Genomic DNA, 25,251 nt, shown 5'->3' on the forward strand with positions numbered 1-25,251 from the left:
GAAGAATTTATAAGTTTACAAATAAACATTGATTGTGGTCCAAAGAGGAGAATCCAGAGAGTCAGCAAAAGCCTGGTTTTGACACACTCATACTGTTTGTGGAAAGCATGAGGCATCTTAATCAATTGAGAAACTCTGCTCTAACTAACATAAAGTCATGTAGGATATTCATTCCTTTCCCAGGATCCCAACCTACTAGTATGATAATACAAAGCAGGCATCTAACACTCTCTAGACCCAAGACTTGGAAAGGAGCACTGCGGAAATGCAGTCTTCAGAAGCAAGTGGCACGATTACTCTGTGACTTACATATTTCTTGGCTTTCCTGGATGCAAAGCTTAGCACTCTGCTGATGATCACCATGGCTCTCTCCTGCATGTACAAATTATCTTCTCTCATCCACACAGCCATTTCCTGTTGAAAACACAAGAACTATCCTGGAACCATGGTGTTTCCATTTCCACAGGTCCCTTTCTTCTGATCACCACCTACACCAAGTCACAAGTTTCCCCATGTCCTCCCAATGGTTTCACACCTATCCTATATTTATTTTAAAAATATGACAATAAGCTGGTATATTACTGTCTAGTATACTTCATCTGCTATATAGCTACACCTGGGTTTTATTTTATTTAATTCCATCTGACAAGTATTTACTAATATCCACTATAACAGTCACTTTGCCAGGCATCATGAAAAGTTTAACAGGAGGCTGTGAGGCTGATTATCATCAGCTGCTTCTCCTTCTCTTTTTCTTTCAAAATACATATTCTCTCTTTTTTTAAAGCCATAGGATCTGATTTGCAGTTTTAAAAAAGAATCAAATGTTATTTGATCCTGAAATGTCATTTTATCCCAGAATTGCCTCTGTAAATTTACCATCCAGATATTTTCTGACTCATGGTTTAGAGTATATTCCTGGAGCCAGCTCGATGAGAAAGTTCTTGCCAATTTTGATTCATTGCTAAATATGGTCTGTCTTGCTGTAGCTTCTACCTATTTGTTCTAAATCCTCAGATGCAGGGACATATTTACAACCTTAAGGAAGGAAGAAGACTGCATATGCCTTACATGTTAACCACCATTAGTAGACTTCTTAAGACAGATTGTTGGAGTCCTTAGTATTTATGCCAGTGGTTGGCCAAATCTCATCCCCTTCTCTTGCTCCCATTGTGTAAAACTGTTCTGAAGTTTGTTTCCTAGGACAGAAGAGTCTCTAAATCTCAGGGGGCTCAGCCTATTCCTTTTCCAGGAGTGAGGGTCAGCTCTTTTTGAGGATCAGGGGAGTTTCTAGATGTGGTAGGTATAAGAACAAGGTGGTTAAGTAACAGGCTCCCAAGTTAGAGTAGGTCCTCTACTCATTAGATGCACACATATTATTTCTCCTCTCTCTGCTTCCATTTCCTTATCTGCAAGTGAGAGAAATAATTTTAACTTTCTCATAGGGTTATTTTAAGGATTAAATTAAAAAACCCATATATTAAGTATTCAGCTTAGTGCCTGACATAGAGTAAATCCTCAATAAGCAGCCTAGGTTGGTAGAAAGAACACACATGGGGAGAGGGTTGTAATAATGGGGTAATAACCAATTTACAGGATTGTGAGGTTAAAATGTTTTAAATGCATGGAAAATATTTGGCTAAAATTAGGCACAAGTTACCTCAGTATATTTTATTATCCCCCGCATTTCTCCTAATCTTCATATATACCAGTTCTGCTTCTTCCCTTGAATGTATTTTATGATTTGCAAATCCCATGATTCTCATGGTACAGTAAGTAAATCTAGTTTCTCAGTATTTTCAGACAGCTTCCTCCTGATGCCATCATGTTAAAAATGCAAAATTAAAGGTCATAAAATGTCCAGATCAGTCTCTGTCTCTGCCTGGCACATTAAAAACACAGTGAAATCTTGGATGTGAAAAGTAGGGTTATGGATGGTTATTAGAACTTCCTTTGATACTATGGTGTCCATGAAGATAGGATGCTCATGGGATTCCCTAGCCCAGGGTTGTTATGGAAGAACATGCATATAGATATTATCAAAATATGGCTCATTGTTAGGTGGACCTGAAGGTGGTCTAGGCCAATCATCGTATGCTCTGCTACCCCGTATTGTGTTTACTCTTACATTGCTACATAACCCTTGGCTTCTTAAGTGTCTGTTGCCATTCTCCCAAAATTGGATTCTTAAAATTGTGTCTCTGTAATTCAAATAAAAGGAAGTGATTTTATTTGGGAGACAATGACACATTCTGAAAGGTAAAGAAAATTTTTCAGTTGCCAAATACTTGAAGGAGATGTAAGTATGGCAAATAATAAGTAAAATATAGTATACCCTTTAGATTTATGACAAGAAAATGAGACTACTTATTTTCCTTTTACCTTTAAGATTTGCAGTTTGTAGAGGTCCTTAGCCACTAAGATCAGAAGAGTGTCCTCAAATATGTTTAAAATAGCTTGGTATAAATTCTGAAAAACAAGAAATATGCACAACCAGCCAGCCAGCCTTAGATAAAATTTTACCAACACCTATAGTTTTGCATCCTGGGGTCCTGAGTTCTCCCCATAAACTGAAGGTAAGAAAGGAGAGAGGTAGCTCTGGAGATGAGACCTCATTCAATACAATATGCCATGAATTGCTTTAATACCTTGCAGGGCAAGTGAACTGTGTAGCTATGCTGAGAAATAAAAACCACAGATGTTGCTGATCTTACTACAGGATTCTTCCTACCTCCGCTTTTCTTAGTTCCTATTTCCTTCTTTGCAGCACTTGCCAGTAAACTTGCTGTTTTTGTCAAACAAATTAACCAAAATCTCTTCACCCATTTGTTCCTATAGATCCTATACAATCCTTTAAATCCCATGGGTTATAGAATTCACAAGGAGTCCAGGGACAGAGATTAGTGCTAGAATATGCTGTTTATCTATTAGATCTAAAAATAATGAAGGGGAAAACAAAGATTACAACATTTGGACAGACTTTCTGTGGGATTGCTGTAGTGCATGATGATATCTCATTATGACTAAAGGAAGCAAGTCTTACCTCCAGGTCCTCTTGGTCATCCTCATTCTTCCCAATTTCTTTCACTTTGTCAAGACTTGGTATAGCAAATGCCATTTTAAAGGACAACTCTACTATTTTCAGTTGAGTTTCATATTGCGATAAGGGGTCCACGAAGCTGACAAGAAAAAGGTATAATTATTAAATTGAGGAAAGAACAGATACAACCTAACTTTAGTGGTTTTTTTCTTAGTTTAAGAGACAGTGTACTACAAAATGAGGCCCAACTTTCGGCTTTATATAACATGGGTTTTAAATATTAGTGTAAAAATAACAATGGTGCTTTAAATATAAAGGAATCATATTTTTTGGTAAAAATCATTTATAATCTGTTATTTAGAGTTCATAATATATTTCTGCATAGACATAATAATGTAAAGGGTGGTTACCTACCCAGCCAAGCCCATAAAGCCATGCTGAGATTTAGGTAGTTGAAATATATTATTGCCACATTTTCTCTAGTCCATGATACTATGTTTCTTACATTTAATGTTTCTGATATTGGGATACATCTTCCAATTTATGGCAAAAGAAACCTTCCCAACAGCAGCTAAAAAGATAAGTTGTGACACAGCTATTGTTCCTTCAATAAGTGTGACCTGGATAACAGTGCCTCCTGATTTTTTTGTGTTAAAAATATTTTTTTTTAAAAAAGGATGGTAATATAGTTGGTAAGGTAGGAAATCTTGTGCTGAACTCAGAATCTTTTTCCTCTACTAGAGAAGAAGACCTAAATATCTGATATCTATTGTTTGAAATGGCATTTCTTGGATTATATAAGATAATTTTCAAATCTTGGGAAGATTGATTTGACTTATTCATGGGCTCCAGTGGATTTTCAGACTCTGAACAGCTACCTATCAAAAGCTTCCAGTAGTATTTTCAGTTGTAGGTTTCTAGAGATATATGATTTTGTTTAGAAAAATGCAAAATTAATATTTTGATAAAATAGAAAATAGTGTCTTTTAATGTACTTTGAAATCATATTGCCAGTCCTAAAAATGCTAAAATGGTCCATGTCATGAACTAGGATTAGGAAAGTAGTGTGATACTCTGATGCCATTCATAACTGCTGATGGACTAAAGAATCTTCACTTTTTAAGTGTGAAGAAGGTTGAGAGTCAGATATTGGTGATACTGAAGAAAGTCCAATGTAAATATATAGGTCAACATTGGCAATTATCAGCAAGTATACATTATTTTTTGGGCTACATGTAATTGGTTTTCAAAAGAACAAGTATTAAATTACTAATGTGTTTTACAAAAAAATGACATCTTAGAAATAAGAATGGCAGTGTAAAGCCTTTCTTATATTCCAAGATATATAACCAGGTGGTATAGAAAGAAACTTGAGAAGAAAGAATAAGCATCCCTCACAAATTACTGTATGCTTTTGTTAAATTTTTTAGTGAAATGTTTTTTTTCAGATATTAGAGAAGTGAGTAGAGGTAAGCCAAATGTGCTAAAATATTTCTTGAAAATGTTTTATTTCTTCCTATTATGAAGCAATAAGTATTATGTAAGATCAGTAAGCAAAATTTTTACAAGTATAATTTCAAGAATCACAATTGAATAAAGGAAAGTAGATGCCTCCTAATAAAAGCATGGGAAAATTATATTAAACATGATCAGAAATAAATCAGGAGGGCTATATTAATATGATACAAGTCTAATACAAATGAAAGAGTATTAAGAGAGATATATGCAATTATTATAAAATAATAAAAGACATAGTTATTAATACAAAAGCTCTCAAACCACATAGAAACAAAATTGAAAAATTATTAAACAGAATTATTAAAATATATAATAATTTTATGAAAAATTATTAAATTATTAAAGGTATAAGGAGAAATAGACACACAGATATAGGAGATGATTAAGCATTCAATTATTAGTATATGGTAGATAAAAATAAAAATTCTGCAAAAGGAGAGACCTTTAATATAATTAATAAGGAGGTATAAATTGTATTAATTGAGATAACAAGGATTATCTTTTCAGATAATCATGGAATGCTGACAAATATTTACCATATACTTAGCCATAGAAAGTTTCAAAATATAAAAGGATATATATTTTGTTCTCTAATCACAATGAGAAGTCTATTTTAAAAATTAGAAAATTCAAAGTACTTAAATACTGTCAAGATTTTTTTCTTATTTAAAATGAGGGAAAAACAATAAACTAAACATATAATTTAAGATTTTAAAAGGACTAAAAATACAACCAAAGACATGAAGGACATAAACAAAATAAATACATTATAAAAAAAAGGAAAAGGAGAAATAATAGTATAATGGCAAGTTAAAAAAAAGATTTAAAAGATAAGAAATCATAGGAGACTACTACAAGCAACTATACGCCAATAAAATGGACAACCTAGAAGAAATGGACAAATTCTTAGAAAGGTACAACCTTCCAAGACTGAACCAGGAAGAAATAGAAAATATGAATAGACCAAGCACAAGTCCAGGACCAGATGGATTCACAGGCAAATTCTATCAAATATTTAGAGAAGAGTTAACACCTATCCTTCTGAAACTCTTCCAAAAAATTACAGAGGAAAGAACACTCCCAAGCTCATTCTATGACACCATCATCACGCTGACACCAAAACCAGATAAAGATATCACAAAAAAGAAAATGACAAGCCAATATCACTGATGAACATAGATAGATGCAAAAATCCTCAACAAAATACTAGCATACTGAATCCAACAACACATTAAAAGGATCACACACCATGATCAAGTAAGTGGGATTTATCCCAGGGATGCAAGGATTCTTCAATATTTGCAAATCAATCAGTGTGAGACACGACATCAATAAATTGAAGAATAAAAATGATATAATATCTCAATAGGTGCAGAAAAAGTTTTTGACAAAATTCAACACCCACTTATGATAAAAACTCTCCAGAAAGTGAGCATAGAGGGAACCTACCTCAACATAATAAAGGCCATATATGACAAACACACAGCAAACATCATTCTCAATGGTGAAACACTGAAAGCATTTCTTCTAAGATCAGGAACAAGACAAGGATGTCACTGTCACCACTATTATTCAACATAGTTTTGGAAGTCCTAGCCATGGCAATCAGAGAAGAAAAAGAAATAAAAGGAATCCAAATTGGAAAAGAAGAAGTAAAACTGTCACTGTTTGCAGGTGACATTGATACTATACATAGAAAACCCTAAAGATGTTACCAGAAAACTACTAGAGCCCATCAAGGAATCTGGTAAAGTTGCAGGAGACAAAATTAATGCACAGAAATCTCTTGCATTCCTATGCACTAACAATGAAAGATCAGAAAGAGAAATCAAGGAAATAATCCCATTTACTATCACATCAAAAAGAATAAAATACCTAGGAATAAACCTACCTAAGGAGGTAAAAGACCTGTACTCAGAAAACTATAAGATACTAATGAAAGAAATCAAAGATGACACAAACAGATGGAGAGATATAACATGTTCTCAGATTGGAAGAAACAATATTGTGAAAATTACTACACTACCCAAAGCAATCTACAGATTCAGTGCAATCCTTATCAAATTACCAATGGCATTTTTCACAGAATTAGAACAAAACATTTTACAATTTGTATGGAAACATAAAGACCACAAAAGCCAAAGCAATCCTGAGAAAGAAGAACGGAGCTGGAGGAATCAGGCTCCATGACTTCATACTATACTACAAAGCTACAGTCATCAAAGCAGTATGATAACTGGCACAAAACAGAAATATAGATCAATGGAACAGGATAGAAAGTCCAGAGATAAAACCAAGCACCCATGGTCACCTAATCTGTGACAAAGGGGGCAAGAATATACAATGGAGAAAAGACAGTTTCTTCAATAAGTTGTTCTGGGAAAACTGGACAGCTCCATGTAAAAGAATGAAATTAGAATACTCCCTAACACCACACACAAAAATAAACTCAAAATGGATTAAAGACCTAAATGTAAGGCTGGATACTATAAAACTCTTAGGGGAAAACATAGAAAACTCTTTGACATAAATCATAGCAAGATCTTTTTCAATGTACCTCCTAGAGTAATGAAAATAAAAACAAAAATAAACAAATGGGACCTAATTAAACATAGCTTTTCCACAGCAAAGGAAACCATAAACAAAATGAAAAGACAACCCTCATAAAGGGAGAAAATATTGGCAAATGAAGCAACTGACATGGGATTAATCTCCAAAATATACAAACATCTAATGCAGCTCAATATCAGAAAAACAACCCAATCAAAAAAATAGGCAGAAGATCTAAATAGACATCTCTCCAAAGAAGACACACAGATGTCTAAAAAGCACATGAAAAGCTGCTCAACATCACTAATTATTAGAGAAATGCAAATCAAAACTCCAATAAAGTATCATCTCACACCAATCAGAATGGCCATCATCAAAAAATCTAGAAACAGTATATGCTGGAGAGGTGGTGGGGAAAAGGGAACCCTCCTACACTGTTGGTAGGAATGTAAATTGATACAGCAACTATGGAGAACAGTGTGGATGTTCCTTAAAAAACTAAAAATAGAGCTACCATGTGATCCAGCAATCCCACTCCTGGGCATATATCTGGAGAAAAACATGGTTCAAAAGGATATATGCACCCCAATGTTCATTGCAGCACTATTTACAATAGCCAGGACATGGAAGCAACCTGAATGTCCATTGACAGATGAATGGATAAAGAAGGTGTGATATGTATATACAATGGAATATTACTCAGCCATAAAAAAGAATGAAATAATGCCATTTGCAGTGACATCAATGGACCTAGAGATTGTCATACTGAGTGAAGTAAGTCAGACAAAGAGAGACAAATATCATGTGATATTGTTTATATGTGGAATCTAAAAAAAAGTGTACAAATGAACTTATGTACAAAACAGAAATAGAGTTACAGATGTAGAGAACAAACTTATGGTTACCGAGGGGTAGGGGGAAAGGGATACATTGGAAGATTGGGATTGACAGATACACACTACTATATATAAAACAGATAACTAATAAGGACCTACTGTATAGCACAGGGAACTCTACTCAATAATCTTTAATGGCCTATATGGGAAAAGAATCTAAAAAAGAGTAGATATATGTATAACTGATTCACTTTACTGTACACCTGAAACTAACACAACATTGTAAATCAGCTATACTCCAATAACAGCAACAAAAAAAAGACAAGCAAAAGAGTAAGCAGAAACTAAATAATAATTAATAAAGACTAAATTAGTCAAAAAAAGAAGTAAGCTATTATATGAGTTTAACAGTAACAAATAAAATTTATTTATATTATTAAATTATACAGGTATATATGAAGGTATAACACATGTAAATCTTTATGTACCAAATTATACTTGGTCAAAATATGAAAAGCAAAATCTATAACAAATTTTAAAGAATAAAGGAAAAACTATTATGTGGGAGATTTTTAAGACATTTAAGTAGACCAAAAAATTAAATTAAAATATGGAGAAGGGGATTCTAATCCAGGGTCTGCCTTTCCATGAACCCTGTAAAATAATATAATACAGTATGCCAAATTTTGTTTATATGGATCTATGTATACATGTATGAGTCTCTTCTAGGCGACTAGCCTTTGACAAAACACTTATTAATAAGTGCAGTTCTTCTGGAAAACAAGTGGACACAATCAAAAGCTCTAAGAAGGTTCATCTCATCTGCATTACTTTGGGTTCAGGGGAAGCAGATGCCAAAACAGGATTAGAAGTACAAGAGATTTCCAAGAGAAGGAGGGGAGGAGGAATAGGGTAGGAAGAGTCTTGGACCACAGCAAGTTCCAAGGAGGGTTCAGCTTGGCTGATGGCGATCCCTCAAGCTGAAGTCACCCATTTGAGTTATTTGTCCTACCATTCTGGGTCATTGGTGAGATCAGCCTACAGGAAGTGACACCTCACTTGCTGGTAAATCTATACAGGCAGCAGCTGAAGCTGTTGACCAGTGAGGATTCCCCCACAGCAAGGTATTTTCATGGCTGCCTGTCACCTAAATCAGGAACCTCACTTTCAGAATGGTATCTCAAGGAAGTAGTTCAGAGCAGATACAATCTTTTACGTACCAGAATGATTATCATAATGTTGGTAAAATATAATATAATTTAGAAAATGTCAAAATTTGGGAATATTCCATTGCCATTAAAATGAAAATATGATTTTACAGAGAAATTAAAAATTAAGACAAAGCAAAAATGAAAAGTAGTATAGAAAATTGAATGTGCAACCTGCTTATGATTCTGCAGTAGTTAGATGATCTGCCTATTCATGCAATACAGAGAGATTTAAAAGAACGTGAGAAAGAAAGAACTAATAGTTGCTGAATTAGGGTGGTGGAATTTGGAGTAACTTTTTATTTCTCATATTTTTGATATGTATTTATTACATTTTTAAAAAGGTATTCAATCAGTGATATGAGAGCATTAAAGCTTATTATACCTGGAGTTCATGGCCAGGATCATGGCTTGATTACTTAACAGGCCTGCGTATGCATCCCATAGGCTGGCAGCTGTTTGTGCCTGTAAGTACCAGGAGAGAGAAAAGAATCAATGATGACAGACCTGTGGGGCTCATGACATCATGTGTAATTCTGTCTTTTACAGAAACCAAAGGGACCAAATTGGACTTGAAATATAAGCCCAAGGGTTTATAGAAGTGTTGAGACCAGACAAACTGTAATTTAAACCTATGCGTGATATTAAATGCTGGCATTTTACAGCCAACCACTGCGCTTATATAATTATCATTTCCAGACAAAAATTTATTAGGAATGCTCTTTACCAGGTGCCCTCCTATACACCCCTCTAACCATTAAGTGCAATCTGCTCAGTGTGGAGTCTTATCTATAAACATACCAGCAAGGTGATTTAAATCAGGTCTTACTGAAAAATGTCCAAACTCACAGTACTATAGAATGGGAACCATGTACAGGTCAATGTATAGCTGTCTAATATAACTATTTAAATTTATAAATGATAATACATGGGATTCCATTAAGAATCTCCACTTCTTTATTCAAGAAGTTGGAGAACTGGAGAAGACCTAATAGAATAGCACCTCTTTTCTTCTGCGCATCCCACTCTTGTTCATGCAAACCTCTGTTGCAATGTCACTTTCTTGTATTAGGCCTATTAATGCTGTTTATAGAAATTCTCAGCCTCTATTTCTGAAATAGCTCCAAGTTCTCTTTTAGGTACTGCTGTATAATAATGGTATTTCAAAGGGAATTTATTCCTCTAGTGCATGGCAAATGACTGCCCCTGAATACTTCACACATTAAATAAAAAGCCCTTCTCTGTTTGCTAAGTGCTGCTTTGCTGACTCCAGCATTGAGTGCCCTGTGGGTTCTATGTTCTGCCTCTGTGGAGTGTAAGAGCAATCTTGATGGATAGAGCTATATGCCTGTCTATTAAGATCGTGTTGTGGACTGCATGTTTGAATTTTGAGAAATGTCGATGTTGAAACTCTAACCTCCAATGTGATGATATTAGGAAGTGGGGCCTTTGGGAGGTGATTATGTTTAGATGAGGTCATGAGGGATAACCCCTATGATGGGATTAGAGCCTTTATAAGAAGAGACATAAGAGAGATTGCTTTCAATTTCTCTCTCCACCATGTGAGGATGCAAGGAAAGGATGGCTGTCTGAAACCCAGGAAGAAGAATCTCACCAGATACTGAATCTACTATTCTTTGATCTTGGACTTCCCAGCATCCAGAACTGAGAAATAAATTTCTGTTGTTTAAGGCACCCATTCTCTGGTACCATGGTAAACCAGCCCAAACAGATGAGAGAGTCAGAGAAACTTCCTGATTGGGGATCTGAATTAAAAAATGGCATCTCCCCACTAGGGATAAGCATCCTGCCATGACCTTCCTGGGAGTCACCACACTGATCATTGTCTAACACCTCTTCTCTGGGCTGTGCTCAGACTGAGTGGTTCAGAGGACTTATTCTCCTTTCTCTAAAATATTTATATTCATATCTAGCATTGATTCCTAATGATACCAAACATGATTTTACTTAACCTTGAGAGAATAATTCTTTGCTATGTTATTTATTAACATACTGCACATTATTATTACTTAGAGAGCATGGAATCTTCTATATGGCAGACAACTCTCACTGTGACATGGAAGAATAATGGTGATTGGTCTATTTTGGAAAGACATTTTTGTCCTTGTCACCACTTTCATTTAATTTGGCCAGAAATCTACTAGTTGTGTTTCTCTAGGCAGTGACTAACTGAACATTTTGTTTGATATAAGCAATGATCCTTTGGCAGTATTGTTTCAATGGGAACTTTTCTTATAGAATATGTTCTAACTGGGCTTGAGTCCTTAGAAATTAATTTGTAACACTTTAAATTTAAAGCACTGATTCTCAACATTGGCAGTACATTAAGGGGTTAAAAAATATTGATTTTGATTCCTGGGCCACACCTCCAGAGATTTGGATTTAATAGGTCTGTATTCAAGACCAAGCATCAACATTAAAAAAAAAAAAAAGCCTTCCAGAAAATTTTGATGTACAGCCAGAATTGAGAAGCCGTTTTTATGCCTGTAGCTTGCTTGTACAGTAATAATCGTCATTAGGTTAATCTTTAATAACATGGAACTCTGCTTCCCCTCTGTTAGCTAGGATTTCTCCTTTTCATGGAGCCAAATTTGTTACAACTCCATCACCAGTTTATTGTTCTGCCCATATTACTTTAGCATCACATCTTTTGTTGATTCACTGATTTACAGCAATATCCCTCCCTTGTTATAAGCATGCTTTCACCTGTGCCGTATATACTGCTAATGTTTATCTAATTCCAAAAGCCAGTGCACACATTGATAAGCAGTAAGGATTGTCTAACATGTACAGACTGATTCTCCAGTGGTGTCGGTATAGGGAGTTATAGGATTTAGCCAGGAATTTCACCTGCTTTTCCCAATTAGGCTTTTTGTTACTGTTTCAAATATATAACATGCTCACAAGCGTTCCCAGAAATTCTTCAGTGCCTCCTCTGGGGAGATATGATTAACATTCTGGCTTTAACTTCTATTATATGGATAAGTTCTCTTTTATATCATTTTCAATGACTCCTTAATCACTCTGGCTCTTTATTGGAAACCCGCAGTAACTGATAAGACATCACAATCCTGGGACTTCCCTGGTGGCGCAGTGGTTAAGTATCTGCCTACCAATGCAGGGGACACGGGTTTGAGCCCTGGTCCAGGAATATCCCACATGCCTCAGAGCAACTAAGCCGTGCATCACAACTACTGAGCCTGCGCTCTAGAGCCCACGAGCCACAGCTACTGAGCCCGCGTGCCACAACTACTGAAGCCCGTGCGCCTAGAGCCTGTGTTCCGCAACGGGAAGCCACTGCAATGAGAAGCCCGCGCACCGCAGCGAAGAGTAGCCCCCACTCGCCACAACTAGAGAAAGCCCGTGCACAGCCATGAAGACCCAACGCAGCCAAAAATAAATAAATAAATAAATTTTAAAAAATGCTCACAATCCTGGAAATCTGTACTTTGTAATATATTTCATAACACTGGATTCTAGGGCCAGTCTGGTGGGCCTTAGGCTTCCATATTTATTATTTTGGCTTTGTTCTCTAAACTATCCATCTGCTTTTTATATATATCTTATTATATCATTGACATTTTTTGTTCAATATCACTTGTCATTCTTGGCCAGAAGAATTGGAGTTGTGCCAACTTGACTAGTTTCTTAAATCTCAGATGTTTCAAATCACATACGGATAATGTGTGTTTTGTTATGCCACCTTAGCCAGGGAGAAAATGGTATTATCATAATAATCATTATTCTGAGGGAATTTGAATTCCCTCTGGTAATTCCCAAACTATCCTGGGAATGTTCAAAGGGAGTCATGGACTTGGTCTTCTAGAATACTATGTGAGTCTGAACTTTTCCCTTAATCTTAGCTCACTAGAATGTCTCCTTTCTCTGATAATAGCAAAATGTCAAAAGTTCAGAGAGATGGGGCATCTGAATTGAGAGCATGAATATCCAATGCCCTTACCTCTTAGGCTTTCTGTCTTGTGCTGATGCCTTACTGAAGGTCGTGATTGCTGTTGCTGATGCTCTTGTGTCCCTACCAACACTGCCAAGGCCAGATAGTGAGATAGGTGAAGGCTACACCCAGAATAACTTCACTGCCTACTCCCAAATCCAGTTAAATTATTTTCTACTAGTGCAAAAAGCACCAGAACCAGTGTAACTACACTGTGCACTCTCAGTATTGTAGTTCTTAACAGTTTTTACTTGTTCTTATATTCATTCCTTGCTTGACTTAAACTCTGGGGAAGATCGGTGGGACAAATTCCTGAAAGAAAGTTACTGTGCTGTTATATTATATAGAATTGCCCTACTCCTTTTTTTTTTTCCTAATTAATCATTCTCTTTAAACTAGTTTTGTGCCTCCACTGTCTTTCCTTAGAAAGTTCTTTTCCAGGGAGATGTGGGGCCCTCATCTCTGCATGCTACTGGAAGGCCTACTTCACCAAATCTCCAGACATTTTAGGGTCTTAGCATCAACATATCTTGGCTCATGAGGGTACCCCAAATACATACTTCCATCATCAAAAATCCTTTGCCATCCTTACAAATCTCCCCTCTCAACCACGAATCTTGTTATGGAAAGATGAAGAACTAAATATAATATCTCTGCAAGATTGAATCCCCAGGATGCAGACATTTTCAGTTGATCATCATATAGTTGTTTAGTGTCTACTATGTACTAGGTGCTGTGTTAAGCAGTGGGGTTAGAACAGGGGCAAGACAGATAATTTCTGCCAGTAATCTCATGGGAAAGCAAATTTGAAACACAGGAAATCGGTAAGTATTCAACAAAAGAGGATTTATAGGGATGATTAAGGGAAGCTAAAGTAGCAGAGGGTATCAAGGAAAATTTGTTTTCTGAAGAAGTTTTAAGCTCAAACTTAGAGATTATGGGGGTCAGGAGAGCAGAGGAAGTTTTTCAAACAGAGAAACACTATGGGTTAAGGACTTGACTTGAGAAAGGGTTTGTTGCATTACAGACACCGTTCTCAACCCTCACTGAGCCTTAAAATCATTTGGATCCCTTCTAAAAATACAAATGCCTAGACTTCACCCCACACAAGTGAATCAAAATATCTGAAGGTGTGGCCCTAGCAACAGTATTTTTTTTTATAATCTCCACACATAATCCTAATATGAAGCCAGGATTGAGAACCACTGTATCAGAGGACACGAAAGGAAACCACATGGATGGTGCAAAGAGAGTAAGGAGAGTGGAAAATCATGGGGCCAGAAAGGTTGAATCACTGGTCCTTTTGTGAGCTCTTTTGTGAGTAATAAAGATTACTACTCATCTCAAAGGACTATGGGAGGCATTTAATAGAAGGAGGGACAAGATTACAGGGCTGCTTTGTAGAGATTTGATTGAATATGATAAAGTTGTTGTCAAGAGAACGTTACCGAGGCGAGAGGTTGTAACAGACTAGGATTAGAATACTGGCAGTGGAAAAAGAGAGATAAGTAGTGACTAATATCAATATCAAATGCTGCTTAAAGGTCACACAAGAAAAAGAAAATTATTCTTTGGATTTGAGACATGAAAGCCACTAGAGACCTAGATGGGAGTAGCTCAGTAGAGGGTTTCTGTAGATACCCAGACTGGCAGGTCATCATGCTGACTAATCAGCTCAGGTCTCACATTTGGATGTGAGGTCCTCAGTTATCTGCAGACACAAATGAACAAAGAGAAAGACTCTACTAGCCCAAGTTTACTTTTCCTTTTTACATGACCAAAGTCAACAAGTGAGACTCTCAAAAAAAGTGAGATTGTATAATTGAGGCAAAACCATTTGTTTCCATTTCAGAACCATGTGTGCTGGGTACAGTACTTGTCATTTTACTCATTCTGGTGTGACATATTAATACTCATTGAAACTTGATATTCTATGCCTAGAGACCTATACCTTTCTCTTTATCATTTTTCTCTGCTGGATTTCTGCCCCTTGTGCTTTCTTTGATTTCTCTACCCCAAACAGAGAAGAGAGTGCTTCTGTTGAGCTGCATTATTATTGATGGCCACTAGGGTATACTCTCTTGAGATAACTCAAAATTTATAGCATCACAGTAAAAGCAGAGAACCTCTACAAACACAGAGACCCGAATATCTCTCACTTCCTTAATGGGGAAGATTTCCACTTTTTTTCATTGGGAACAGCAAAGAGAGGAACTTTTTTAAAGCTTAGGTATACATGGACATCATAACCAGGTAGTATGTCCAATATCACTGCTTAGTAATATCAACCTAGTAGTGTGTTGTTGTTTTTTTAAATTTTATTTTTAAATAGAAGTATAGTTGATTTACAGTGTTGTGCCAATCTCTGCTGTACAAAAAAGTGACTCAGTTATACACATATAGACATTCTTTTTTTTAATATTCTTTTCCATTTATGGTTTATCACAGGGTATTGAATACAGTTCCCTGTGCTATATAGTAGGACCTTGTTGTTTATCCATCCTATATACAATAGTTTACATCTGCTAATCCCAGGCTCCCAGTACTTTCCTTCTCTACCCTCCCTCCCCTTTGGCAACCTTCTGGAACCTAGGGTGTTGTTTTAAGTCCAATTCTCAATGTGACTTCATTCAAAAACTTGTTGGTGACTGCCTACTTTGGAGCCTTATATTCATAAATATCCATTTCAATATCTGATAGAATTCTGCTGATAAAACTTACTGGTTTCTTTCCCTTTCATCTTTTTAATATAATTGTATAAACCCTCAGAACTAGTAATACATGGTATTATTAGTATGTAAATATAATTTTAAAAACCCTGAGCAGAATAGGTGATGAAAACCATCATGTTCACATCAACTTCAGTGGTCCAAGAGGTTGAGGATTCCTAGTTACTCTCTTACTTTTCCAAGCCTACTTAAAACTCCTTTTTCTAATATATCCCTAGTTTAGACCTGGATTAGACCTCTGAGTTAGGTCATAATGGATTATTGTAATAACAAACATTCTTCACAACTCTTCTATGATATCCATTGAAGCACAAAATTTTTATTCCAAATAATAAGGTTTAGCCAGCTGGTGATGCAGACATTGTTTCCTCATCCCCACATTTTAGAAAGGCCTATAGAACAGGCACTTATTTTGGAACAATTTCAAGTCAGCTTTACCCAGTCCATCTAGGACTTTAATTTGCCATCTGTTACGCCTTTTATTATCCACTTTGACAATATTTATGTTATCTATGGACACTAATAATTCTGGATAGGTCATATTAACAAACTGCTTCTCTATTCAGTATCGAAAGGTTCCCCTTTAACTGAATAGATCTCTAATGGGCAGAAAAAGTCTTTATTTTTATCTTCATTAGTCAATGTTATCTGGTTGTTGGAAGTGATAACACTGACTTAGCAAGTCTAACCCATGGAGAACCACAAACATTTCAGTAGGTTGTCTAGTGATCCTTGAAGGCAAAATAGAGAGTATTAGCTCAGTGATTATGTTAATATGCACACATTAAAACAACTTCCACATTTCTTTTTACTATTACTATTGGGTAGACATTTAACAATAGCAGTTAGAATGAACCACAAAAGTACATTTTAATTATATGAATACCTAAGGCATTAATCTCTCCTGGAGCATTATTTAAACTGTCTTGTCAGTGAGCATTCTGATGTGCCAGATCACTAATACACACACCTCAATCCATCCACAAGGAGAAACTCTTTGGTTCTGTCCTGAGTTGATTCTTCAGTATGTTTTCATGTGTCTCAGATCAAAGCCATGAGATCTTAGGATTTCTTAAAATGTCACAATACAATGTCTAACTAATAGTAGTCTCAGAAGGAAAGAATGAAGAAAACATAAGGAAGAACATTTTCCAATAAATAATGCAAGATCTTCTCAAAGATAAATGGCTGGAATCTTTAGACTGAAACATGAGTAAGTGCTTAACATATTTGAATAAAAAATACACCTAAAACTATTTTTATGAAATTTCAGTCTAGCCAAGATGAAGAAAAATCTTAAAGGCTTCCAGAAAGAGAAAACAGGTGACAAAAGCTAGAGAATCAGATCATGATCAGATTTTTCATTGGTTATACTGGATACCAGAAAAAATGTAAGTTATGCCTCAGATTTTATTGTTTGGAGAAAATGATTTGCAACCTAGGGAAATGACTGGAATCATAATTGATGATAGCTGTTCTTATGGTGGTGTTTTAAAAAACTCATCTATATTGCATCATTTTAAAAAATGGAAACATAGCACTTTTGTAAAACTAAAAAAGCATTTAAAATTGATCATATATCCACTTCACAAACAAAAAATCTCTAAGTTCCCAGAGACAGAAATTGTGCAGGTCACATTCTTCTGCAATAATGGTATGAGATTATATGTTAAAAATAAAAGAATAGAATAATGGATATCTATATGCAAAAAGATGAATTTATATTCCTACCTCACACCTATGCAAAAATAACTCAAAATAGATAATAGATATAAATCTAAGAGCTAAAACTATAAATCCTTTAGAAGAAAACATAGGAGAAAATCTTTGTCACTTTTGGTTTAGGCAAAATTTCCTTAGATATAGTCCCCAAAGCACAGTCAAAAGAAAAAAAAGATAAATTGGACTTGATCAATACTAAAACTTTTTGCTCTTCAAAAGACACAATTAAGGAAAGGGGAAAAAATCAATGTACTGAGAGAAAATATTTGCAAATCATATAATCTACACTCAATAACTGTAAATCTATAAAATACCCTTAAGTAAATGATTAAGAAATATTTAAGGTATACATGAAGAAAAAACTTTACTGAAGATTCAAGTAAGTGAGAGAAAAAAACATGTTCCTGATGACAAGACAATAATTTAAATAAATTCTCCATAAACTAATCTATAAATTTAGTACAACTCTAATCAAATGCCAAAAGAAATTCTTGGAGAAATTTCACAAGCACAGTCTGAAATTCTTCTGAAAGTGTAAATGAGTAAAATTAGCCAATACATTTTTTTCTTTTCATTTTGAATTTTACTTTATTTTATTTTTACACAGCAGGTTCTTATTAGTTATCTATTTTATACATATTAGTGTATATATGTCAATCCCAATCTCCCAATTCATACGTTTGTTCTCTACATCTGTGTCTCTATTTCTGCTTTGCAAACTGGTTCATCTGTACCATTTTTCTAGATTCCTAGATTTCTAGATTAACGCATTAACATATGCGTTAATATACAATATTTGTTTTTCTTTTTCTGACTTCACTCTGTATGACAGTCTCTAGGTCCATCCACATCTCTACAAATGACCCAATTTCGTTCCTTTTTATGGCTAATATTCCATAGTATATATGCACCACATCTTCTTTATCCATTCATCTGTTGATGGGCATTTAGGTTGCTTCCATGACCTTAGCCAAGACATTTTTGAAAAAGGAATAACTGTATAGATTCGCCAAATTAGATGCAGAAAGAGTTTGTGTTATATAGCCGAGCTATCTATAATAGTTTAAAAGTGTGACAGTTTCTTTATTGCTGTGATTTGGTAAGATAACATTGACTATTCTGGCTGAAACCAAAAGATTCTGCTGAAGCTGCTGCTGCCACCTGTCAAAGGCATTGATAATGTTGCTAGTGCTTGCTGATAGAGTCCCATGACTGCTGATACCCATTATGAAGTTAACTGGCTTATTTCACTTAGCATAATACCCTCCAAGTCTATCAATGTTGTTGCAAATGGCAAGATTTCATTCTTTTTTAGGACTAATATTCCATTGTATATATGTACCACATATTCTTTATCCATTTATTTGTGAGTGGACAATTAGGTTGCTCACATATCTTGACTACTGTAAATAATGCTGCAAAGAACATGGGGGACATATATATATTCAAATTAGTGTTTTTGTTTTCTTTAAATAAATACAAAGGATTTGAGTTGCTGGGTCATATTAATATAATACTGTAATTCAACTATATTTCAATTTAAAAAGATAGAGAAAACTAGGGTTGCACAAAAGATGCTCTCACTTCATAGCAAAGGCCACAGGTGACCTCATTCACTCTCACCATTTTAGCCGCTCATTGTTTCTCTCTTTTTTATAGCAGCCCCATCTTTCTGGGACTCAGAAGCTGGGACTGTGCTATTGCGAGGTTCTTCCCCCTCTTCTGCCAGCCCATTGTCCTTGAATCACACTATGCACCTTGATAATATCTTCACACAAGTTATGTTCTTCCCTTGCGGGCTCTTCCTTCCTGGTAGTTCTGTCTCATCTGGAGTGGTCCAGACATGCCCGAATTCTAGCAAGATTTCAGTTTAGGCTCAAATTGTGACCTCTACATGAAACAAGTTTGCTTTTTGTCCCATGAACAATTTGACCATCTCCTTTCTATAGACAACTATTTGCAGCCTAAGTCTATGTCATTCTCTTGAATATAATTTGGTTTTTGGACTTGATCTTGTCCATAGCTAAGTGAAATATAAACCCCGATTCTGAAAAACAAATTAAGAACTGAAATTGTAGTGCAGTTTTAAACTTCTTAGGACCATATCCTTACTTTACAGGCTTAGCAACTGTCTTACTGATTCCTGCTATGCCTCCAGAGATAAATTGGTGAGTCTAATAAACTTGTTTCTGTAATATAAATGGCATAAATTAGCTCTTTATGTTTTCTAGATTTTCTGTTCACTTCATGTTGTCAGTAAAACTCTTCATCACTCTATTGGCAATGACTGTGTTTAGACTATTCTATTTCTCTAACAGTGTATCTATTCCACTAGGTCAAAACAAAGTATATTTATTTCTCACTGATGGCAAATCTCTACTTTGCAATCCCTACTAGGAACGAAACAAAATAAAACAAAAAAGAGTTTCAAATTCACACAGTAAGATACTTTGCTCTCTATTAATTTACTTTATTAATTAAGATCCCTCTTCCCCAGAGAAATAAAAAGGGATTGGGGGTGGCTTAGAGGCAAAGACAAAAATCCAATGATATATAATTAAAATAAAGATAAAAATTAAGATAAAATTGATGATTTGAGGATGAGGGATATTCACAGACATACATAGTAAACAGCACCTTTACAAGAGCAAGAGATGGATTTCAAATTTAGTTACAAATGCATAGATTGATCCAGTGATGAAACTTAGATTATCTATAGAAACATCTTTCTGAGTAAACTTTTAATGCATTATACCCATTTTGTTTAAACATTAAAAAAAATAATGCACAGCTGTGGAACAAAAAACCACATTCACAGAAAGATAGACAAGACGAAAAGGTTGAGGGCTATGTACCAGATGAAGGAACAAGATAAAACCCCAGAAAAACAACTAAATGAAGTGGAGATAGGCAACCTTCCAGAAAAACAATTCAGAATAATGATAGTGAAGACGATCCAGGACCTCGGAAAAAGAATGGAGGCAAAGATCGAGAAGATGAAAGAAATGTTTAACAAAGACCTAGAAGAATTAAAGAACAAACAAACAGAGATGAACAATACAGTAACTGAAATGAAAACTACACTAGAAGGAATCAATAGCAGAATAACTGAGGCAGCAGAACGGATAAGTCACCTGGAAGACAGAACGGTGGAATTCACTGTTGTGGAACAGGATAAAGAAAAAAGAATGAAAAGAAATGAAGACAGGGGCTTCCCTGGTGGTGCAGTGGTTGGGAGTCCGCCTGCCGGTAGGGGACACGGGTTTGTGCCCTGGTCCAGGAGGAACCCACGTGCCACAGAGCAGCTGGGCCTGTGAGCCATGGCCTCTGAGCCTGTGCGTCCGGAGCCTGTGCTCCGCAACGGGAGAGCCCACGACAGTGAGAGGTCCGCCTACTGCAAAAAAAAAAAAAAAAAAAAAAAAAGAAATGAAGACAGCCCAGGAGACCTCTGGGACAACATTAAGTGTAACAACATTCACATTATAGGGTTCCCAGAAGCAGAAGAGAGAGAGAAAGGACCTGAGAAAATATTTGAGAGATTATAGTCAAAAAATTCCCTAACATGGGAAAGGAAATAGCCACCTAAGTCCAGGAAGTGCAGCGAGTCCCATACAGGATAAATCCAAGGAGAAACATGCCAAGACACATAGTAATCAAATTGGTAAAAAATTAAAGACAAAGAAAAATCATTGAAAGCAGCAAGGGATAAATGACAAATAACATACAAGGGAACTCCCATAAGGTTAACAGCTGATTTCTCAGCAGAAACTCTACAGGCCAGAAGGGAGTGGCATGACATACTTAAAGTGATGAAAGGGAAGAAACTACAACAAAGATTACCCTACCCAGCAAGGATCTCATTCGGATTCGATGGAGAAATCAGAAGCTTTACAGTCAAGCAAAAGGTAAGAGAATTCAGCACCACCAAACCAGCTCTACAACAGATGCTAAAGGAACTTCTCTAAGTGGGAAAGAGAAGGGAAGAAAAGGACCTACAAAAACAAACCCCAAACAATTAGGAAAATGGTCAAAGGAACATACGTATCGATAATTACCTAAACCGTGAATGGATTAAAAGCTCCAACCAAAAGACACAGGCTTGCTGAATGGATACAAAAACAAGACGCATATATATGCTGTCTTCAAGAGACCCACTTCAGACCTAGGGACACATACGGAGTGAAAGTGAGGGGATGGAAAAAGATATTCCATGCAAATGGAAACCAAAAGAAAGCTGGAGTAGCAATACTCATATCAGACAAAATAGACTTTAAAATAAAGAATGTTACAAAAGACAAGGAAGGACACTACATAATGATCAAGGGATCAGTCCTAGAAGAAGATATAACTATTATAAATATATATGCACCCAACATAGGAGCACCTCAATACATAAGGCAACTGCTAACAGCTGTAAAAGAGGAAATTGACAGTAACGCGGTAATAGTGGGGGACTTTAACACCTCACTTACACCAATGGATAGATCATCCAAAATGAAAATAAATAAGGAAACACAAGCTTTAAATGATACATTAAACAAGATGGACTAAATTGATATTTATAGGACATTCCATCCAAAAACAACAGAATACACATTTTTCTCAAGTGCTCATGGAACATTCTCCAGGATAGATCACATCTTGGGTCACAAATCAAGCCTCAGTAAATTTAAGAAAATTGAAATCATATCAAGCATCTTTTCTGGCCACAACGCTATGAGATTAGAAATGAATTACAGGGGAAAAATGTAAAAAATACAAACACATGGAGTCTAAACACTACATTACTAAATAACCAAGAGATCACTGAAGAAATCAAGAGGAAATAAAAAAATATCTAGAGACAAATGACAATGAAAAAATGACAATCCAAAACCTATGGAATGCAGCAAAAGCATTCTAAGAGGGAAGTTTATAGCTATACAAGCCTACCTCAAGAAACAAGAAAAATCTCAAATAAATAATCTAACCTGACACCTAAAGGAACTAGCGAAAGAAGAACAATGAAAACCCAAAGTTAGCAGAAGGAAAGAAATCATAAAGATCAGAGCAGAAATAAATGAAATAGAAACAAAGAAAACATTAGCAAAGATCAAAAAAACTAAAAGCTGGTTCTTTGAGAAGATAAACAAAATTGATAAACCATTAGCCAGACTCATCAAGAGAAAGAGGGAGAGGACTCAAATCAATAAAATTAGAAATGAAAAAGAAGTTACAACAGACGCCGCAGAAATACAAAGCATCCTATGAGACTACTACAAGCAACTCTATGCCAATAAAATGGACAACATGGAAGAAATGGACAAATTCTTAGAGAGGTATAAGCTTCCAAGACTGAACCAGGAAGAAATAGAAAATATGAACAGATCAGTCACAAATAATGAAATTAAAACTGTGATTAAAAATCTTCCAAGAGGGACTTCCCTGGTGGTTCAGTGGTTGGGAATCTGCCTGCCAATGCAGGGGACGCCATTTTGAATCATGGTCCTGGAAGATCCCACATGCCACAGAGCAACCGTGCACCACAACTGCTGAGCCTGTGCTCTAGAGCCCGAGAGCCACAGCTACTGAAGCCTGTGCACCTGGAGCCTGTGCTCTGCAGCAAGGGAAGTCACCACAATGAGAGGCCTGTTCACCACAAAGAAGTGTAGACCCTGCTTGCCACAACTAGAGGAAGCCCACGCGCAGTGGTGAAGGCCCATCGCAACCAAAAATAAATAAATAAATAAATTAAAAAAAAAACTTCCAACAAACAAAAGTCCAGGACCAGATGGTTTCACAGGTGAATTCTATCAAACATTTAGAGAAGAGCTAACACCCATTCTTCTCAAACTCTTCCAAAAAATTGCAAAGGAAGGAACACTCCCAAACTCATTCTATGAGGCCACCATCACCCTGATACCAAAACCAGACAAAGATACTACAAAAAAAAGAAAATCACAGACCAGTATCACTGATGAATATAGTTGCAAAAATCCTCCACAAAATACTAGCAAACAGAATCCAACAACACATTAAAAGGATCATACACCACGATCAAGTGGGATTTATCCCAGGGATGCAAGGATTCTTCAGTATATGCAAATCAATCAATGTGATACACCATATTAACAAATTGAAGAATAAAAACCATATGATCATCTCAATAGATGCAGAAAAAGCTTTTGACAAAATTCAACACAAATTTAGGATAAAAACTCTCCAGAAAGTGGACATAGAGGGGACCTACCTCAACATAATAAAGGCCATATATGGCAAACCCACAGCAAACATCATTCTCAATGGTGAAAAACTGAAAGCATTTCCTCTAAGATCAGGAACAAGACAAGGATGTCCACTTTCACTGCTATTATTCAACATAGTTTTGGAAGTTCTACCCTCGGCAATCAGAGAAGAAAAAGAAATAAAAGGAATCCAAATTGGAAAAGAAGAAGTAAAACTGTCAGTTTGCAGATGACATGATACTATACATAGAGAATCCTAAAGATGCCACCAGAAAACTACTAGAGCTAATCAATGAATTTGGTAAAGTTGCAGGATACAAAATTAATGCACAGAAATCTCTTGCATCCTTATACACTGATGCTGAAAAATCTGCAAGAGAAATTAAGGAAACACTCCCATTTACCATTACAACAAAAGGAATAAAATACGTAGGAATAAACCTACCTAGGGAGACAAAAGACCTGTATGCAGAAAACTATAAGACACTGATGAAAGAAATTAAAGATGATACGAACAGATGGAGAGATGTACCATGTTCTTGGATTGGAAGAATCAATATTATGAAAATGACTATACTACCCAAAGCAACCTACAGATTCAATGAAATCCCTATCAAATTACCAATGGCACTTTTTACAGAACTAGAACAAAAAACTCTTAAAATTTGTATGGAGACACAAAAGACCCCGAATAGCCAAAGCCATCTTGAGGGAAAAAAACGGAGCTAGAGGAATCAGACTCCCTGCCTTCAGACTATACTACAAAGATACAGTAATCAAGACAATATGGTACTGGCACAAAAGCAGAAACATAGATCAATGGAAGAAGATAGAAAGCCCAGAGATAAACCCACGTACCCATGGTCATTTAATCTATGACAGTGGAGACAAGAATATACAATGGAGAAAAGACAGCCTCTTCAATAAGTGGTCCTGGGAAAGCTGGACAGCTACATGTAAAAGAAGGAAATTAGAACACTCTCTAACATCATACACAAAAATAAACTCAAACTGGATTAGAGACCTAAATGTAAGACCGGACACTATAAAACTCTTAGAGGAAAACATAGGAAGAACACTCTTCGACATAAAGCACAGCAAGATCTTTTTTGATCCACCTCCTAGAGTAATGGAAAGAAAAACAAAAATAAACAAATGGGACCTAATGAAACCTAAAAGCTTTTGCACAGTAAAGGAAACCATAAACAAAATGAAAAGACAACACTCAGAATGGGAGGAAATATTTGCAAACGAATCAACAGACAAAGGATTAATCGCCAAAATATATAACCAGCTCATGGAGCTCAATATTAAAAGAACAAACAACCCACTCCAAAACTGGGCAGAAGACCTAAATAGATATATCTCCAAAGACATACAGATGGCCAAGAAGCACATGAAAAGCTGTTCAACATCACTAATTATTAGAGAAATGCAAATCAAAACTACAA

At 35.8% G+C, this 25,251-nt stretch overlaps 1 protein-coding gene across 1 annotated transcript in view; it reads right to left on the reverse strand.

Annotated features, from left to right (window-relative positions):
* Positions 1–25,251, reverse strand: part of MROH9 (maestro heat like repeat family member 9) — a gene marked incomplete at both ends in the record, with an annotated part of 197,252 nt that overhangs the window by 62,157 nt on the left and 109,844 nt on the right. Inside the window, 4 exons of the mRNA XM_082612264.1 lie at positions 310–414; positions 2,383–2,469; positions 3,044–3,179; positions 9,538–9,617. Coding sequence (XP_082468390.1) covers positions 310–414; positions 2,383–2,469; positions 3,044–3,179; positions 9,538–9,617 — 408 coding nt within the window. The remainder of the gene's footprint in view (positions 1–309; positions 415–2,382; positions 2,470–3,043; positions 3,180–9,537; positions 9,618–25,251) is intronic.

The sequence above is a fragment of the Mesoplodon mirus genome (genome assembly GCF_964341445.2).
Source record: "Mesoplodon mirus genome assembly, chromosome: 3".
NCBI lineage: Eukaryota > Metazoa > Chordata > Mammalia > Artiodactyla > Ziphiidae > Mesoplodon > Mesoplodon mirus.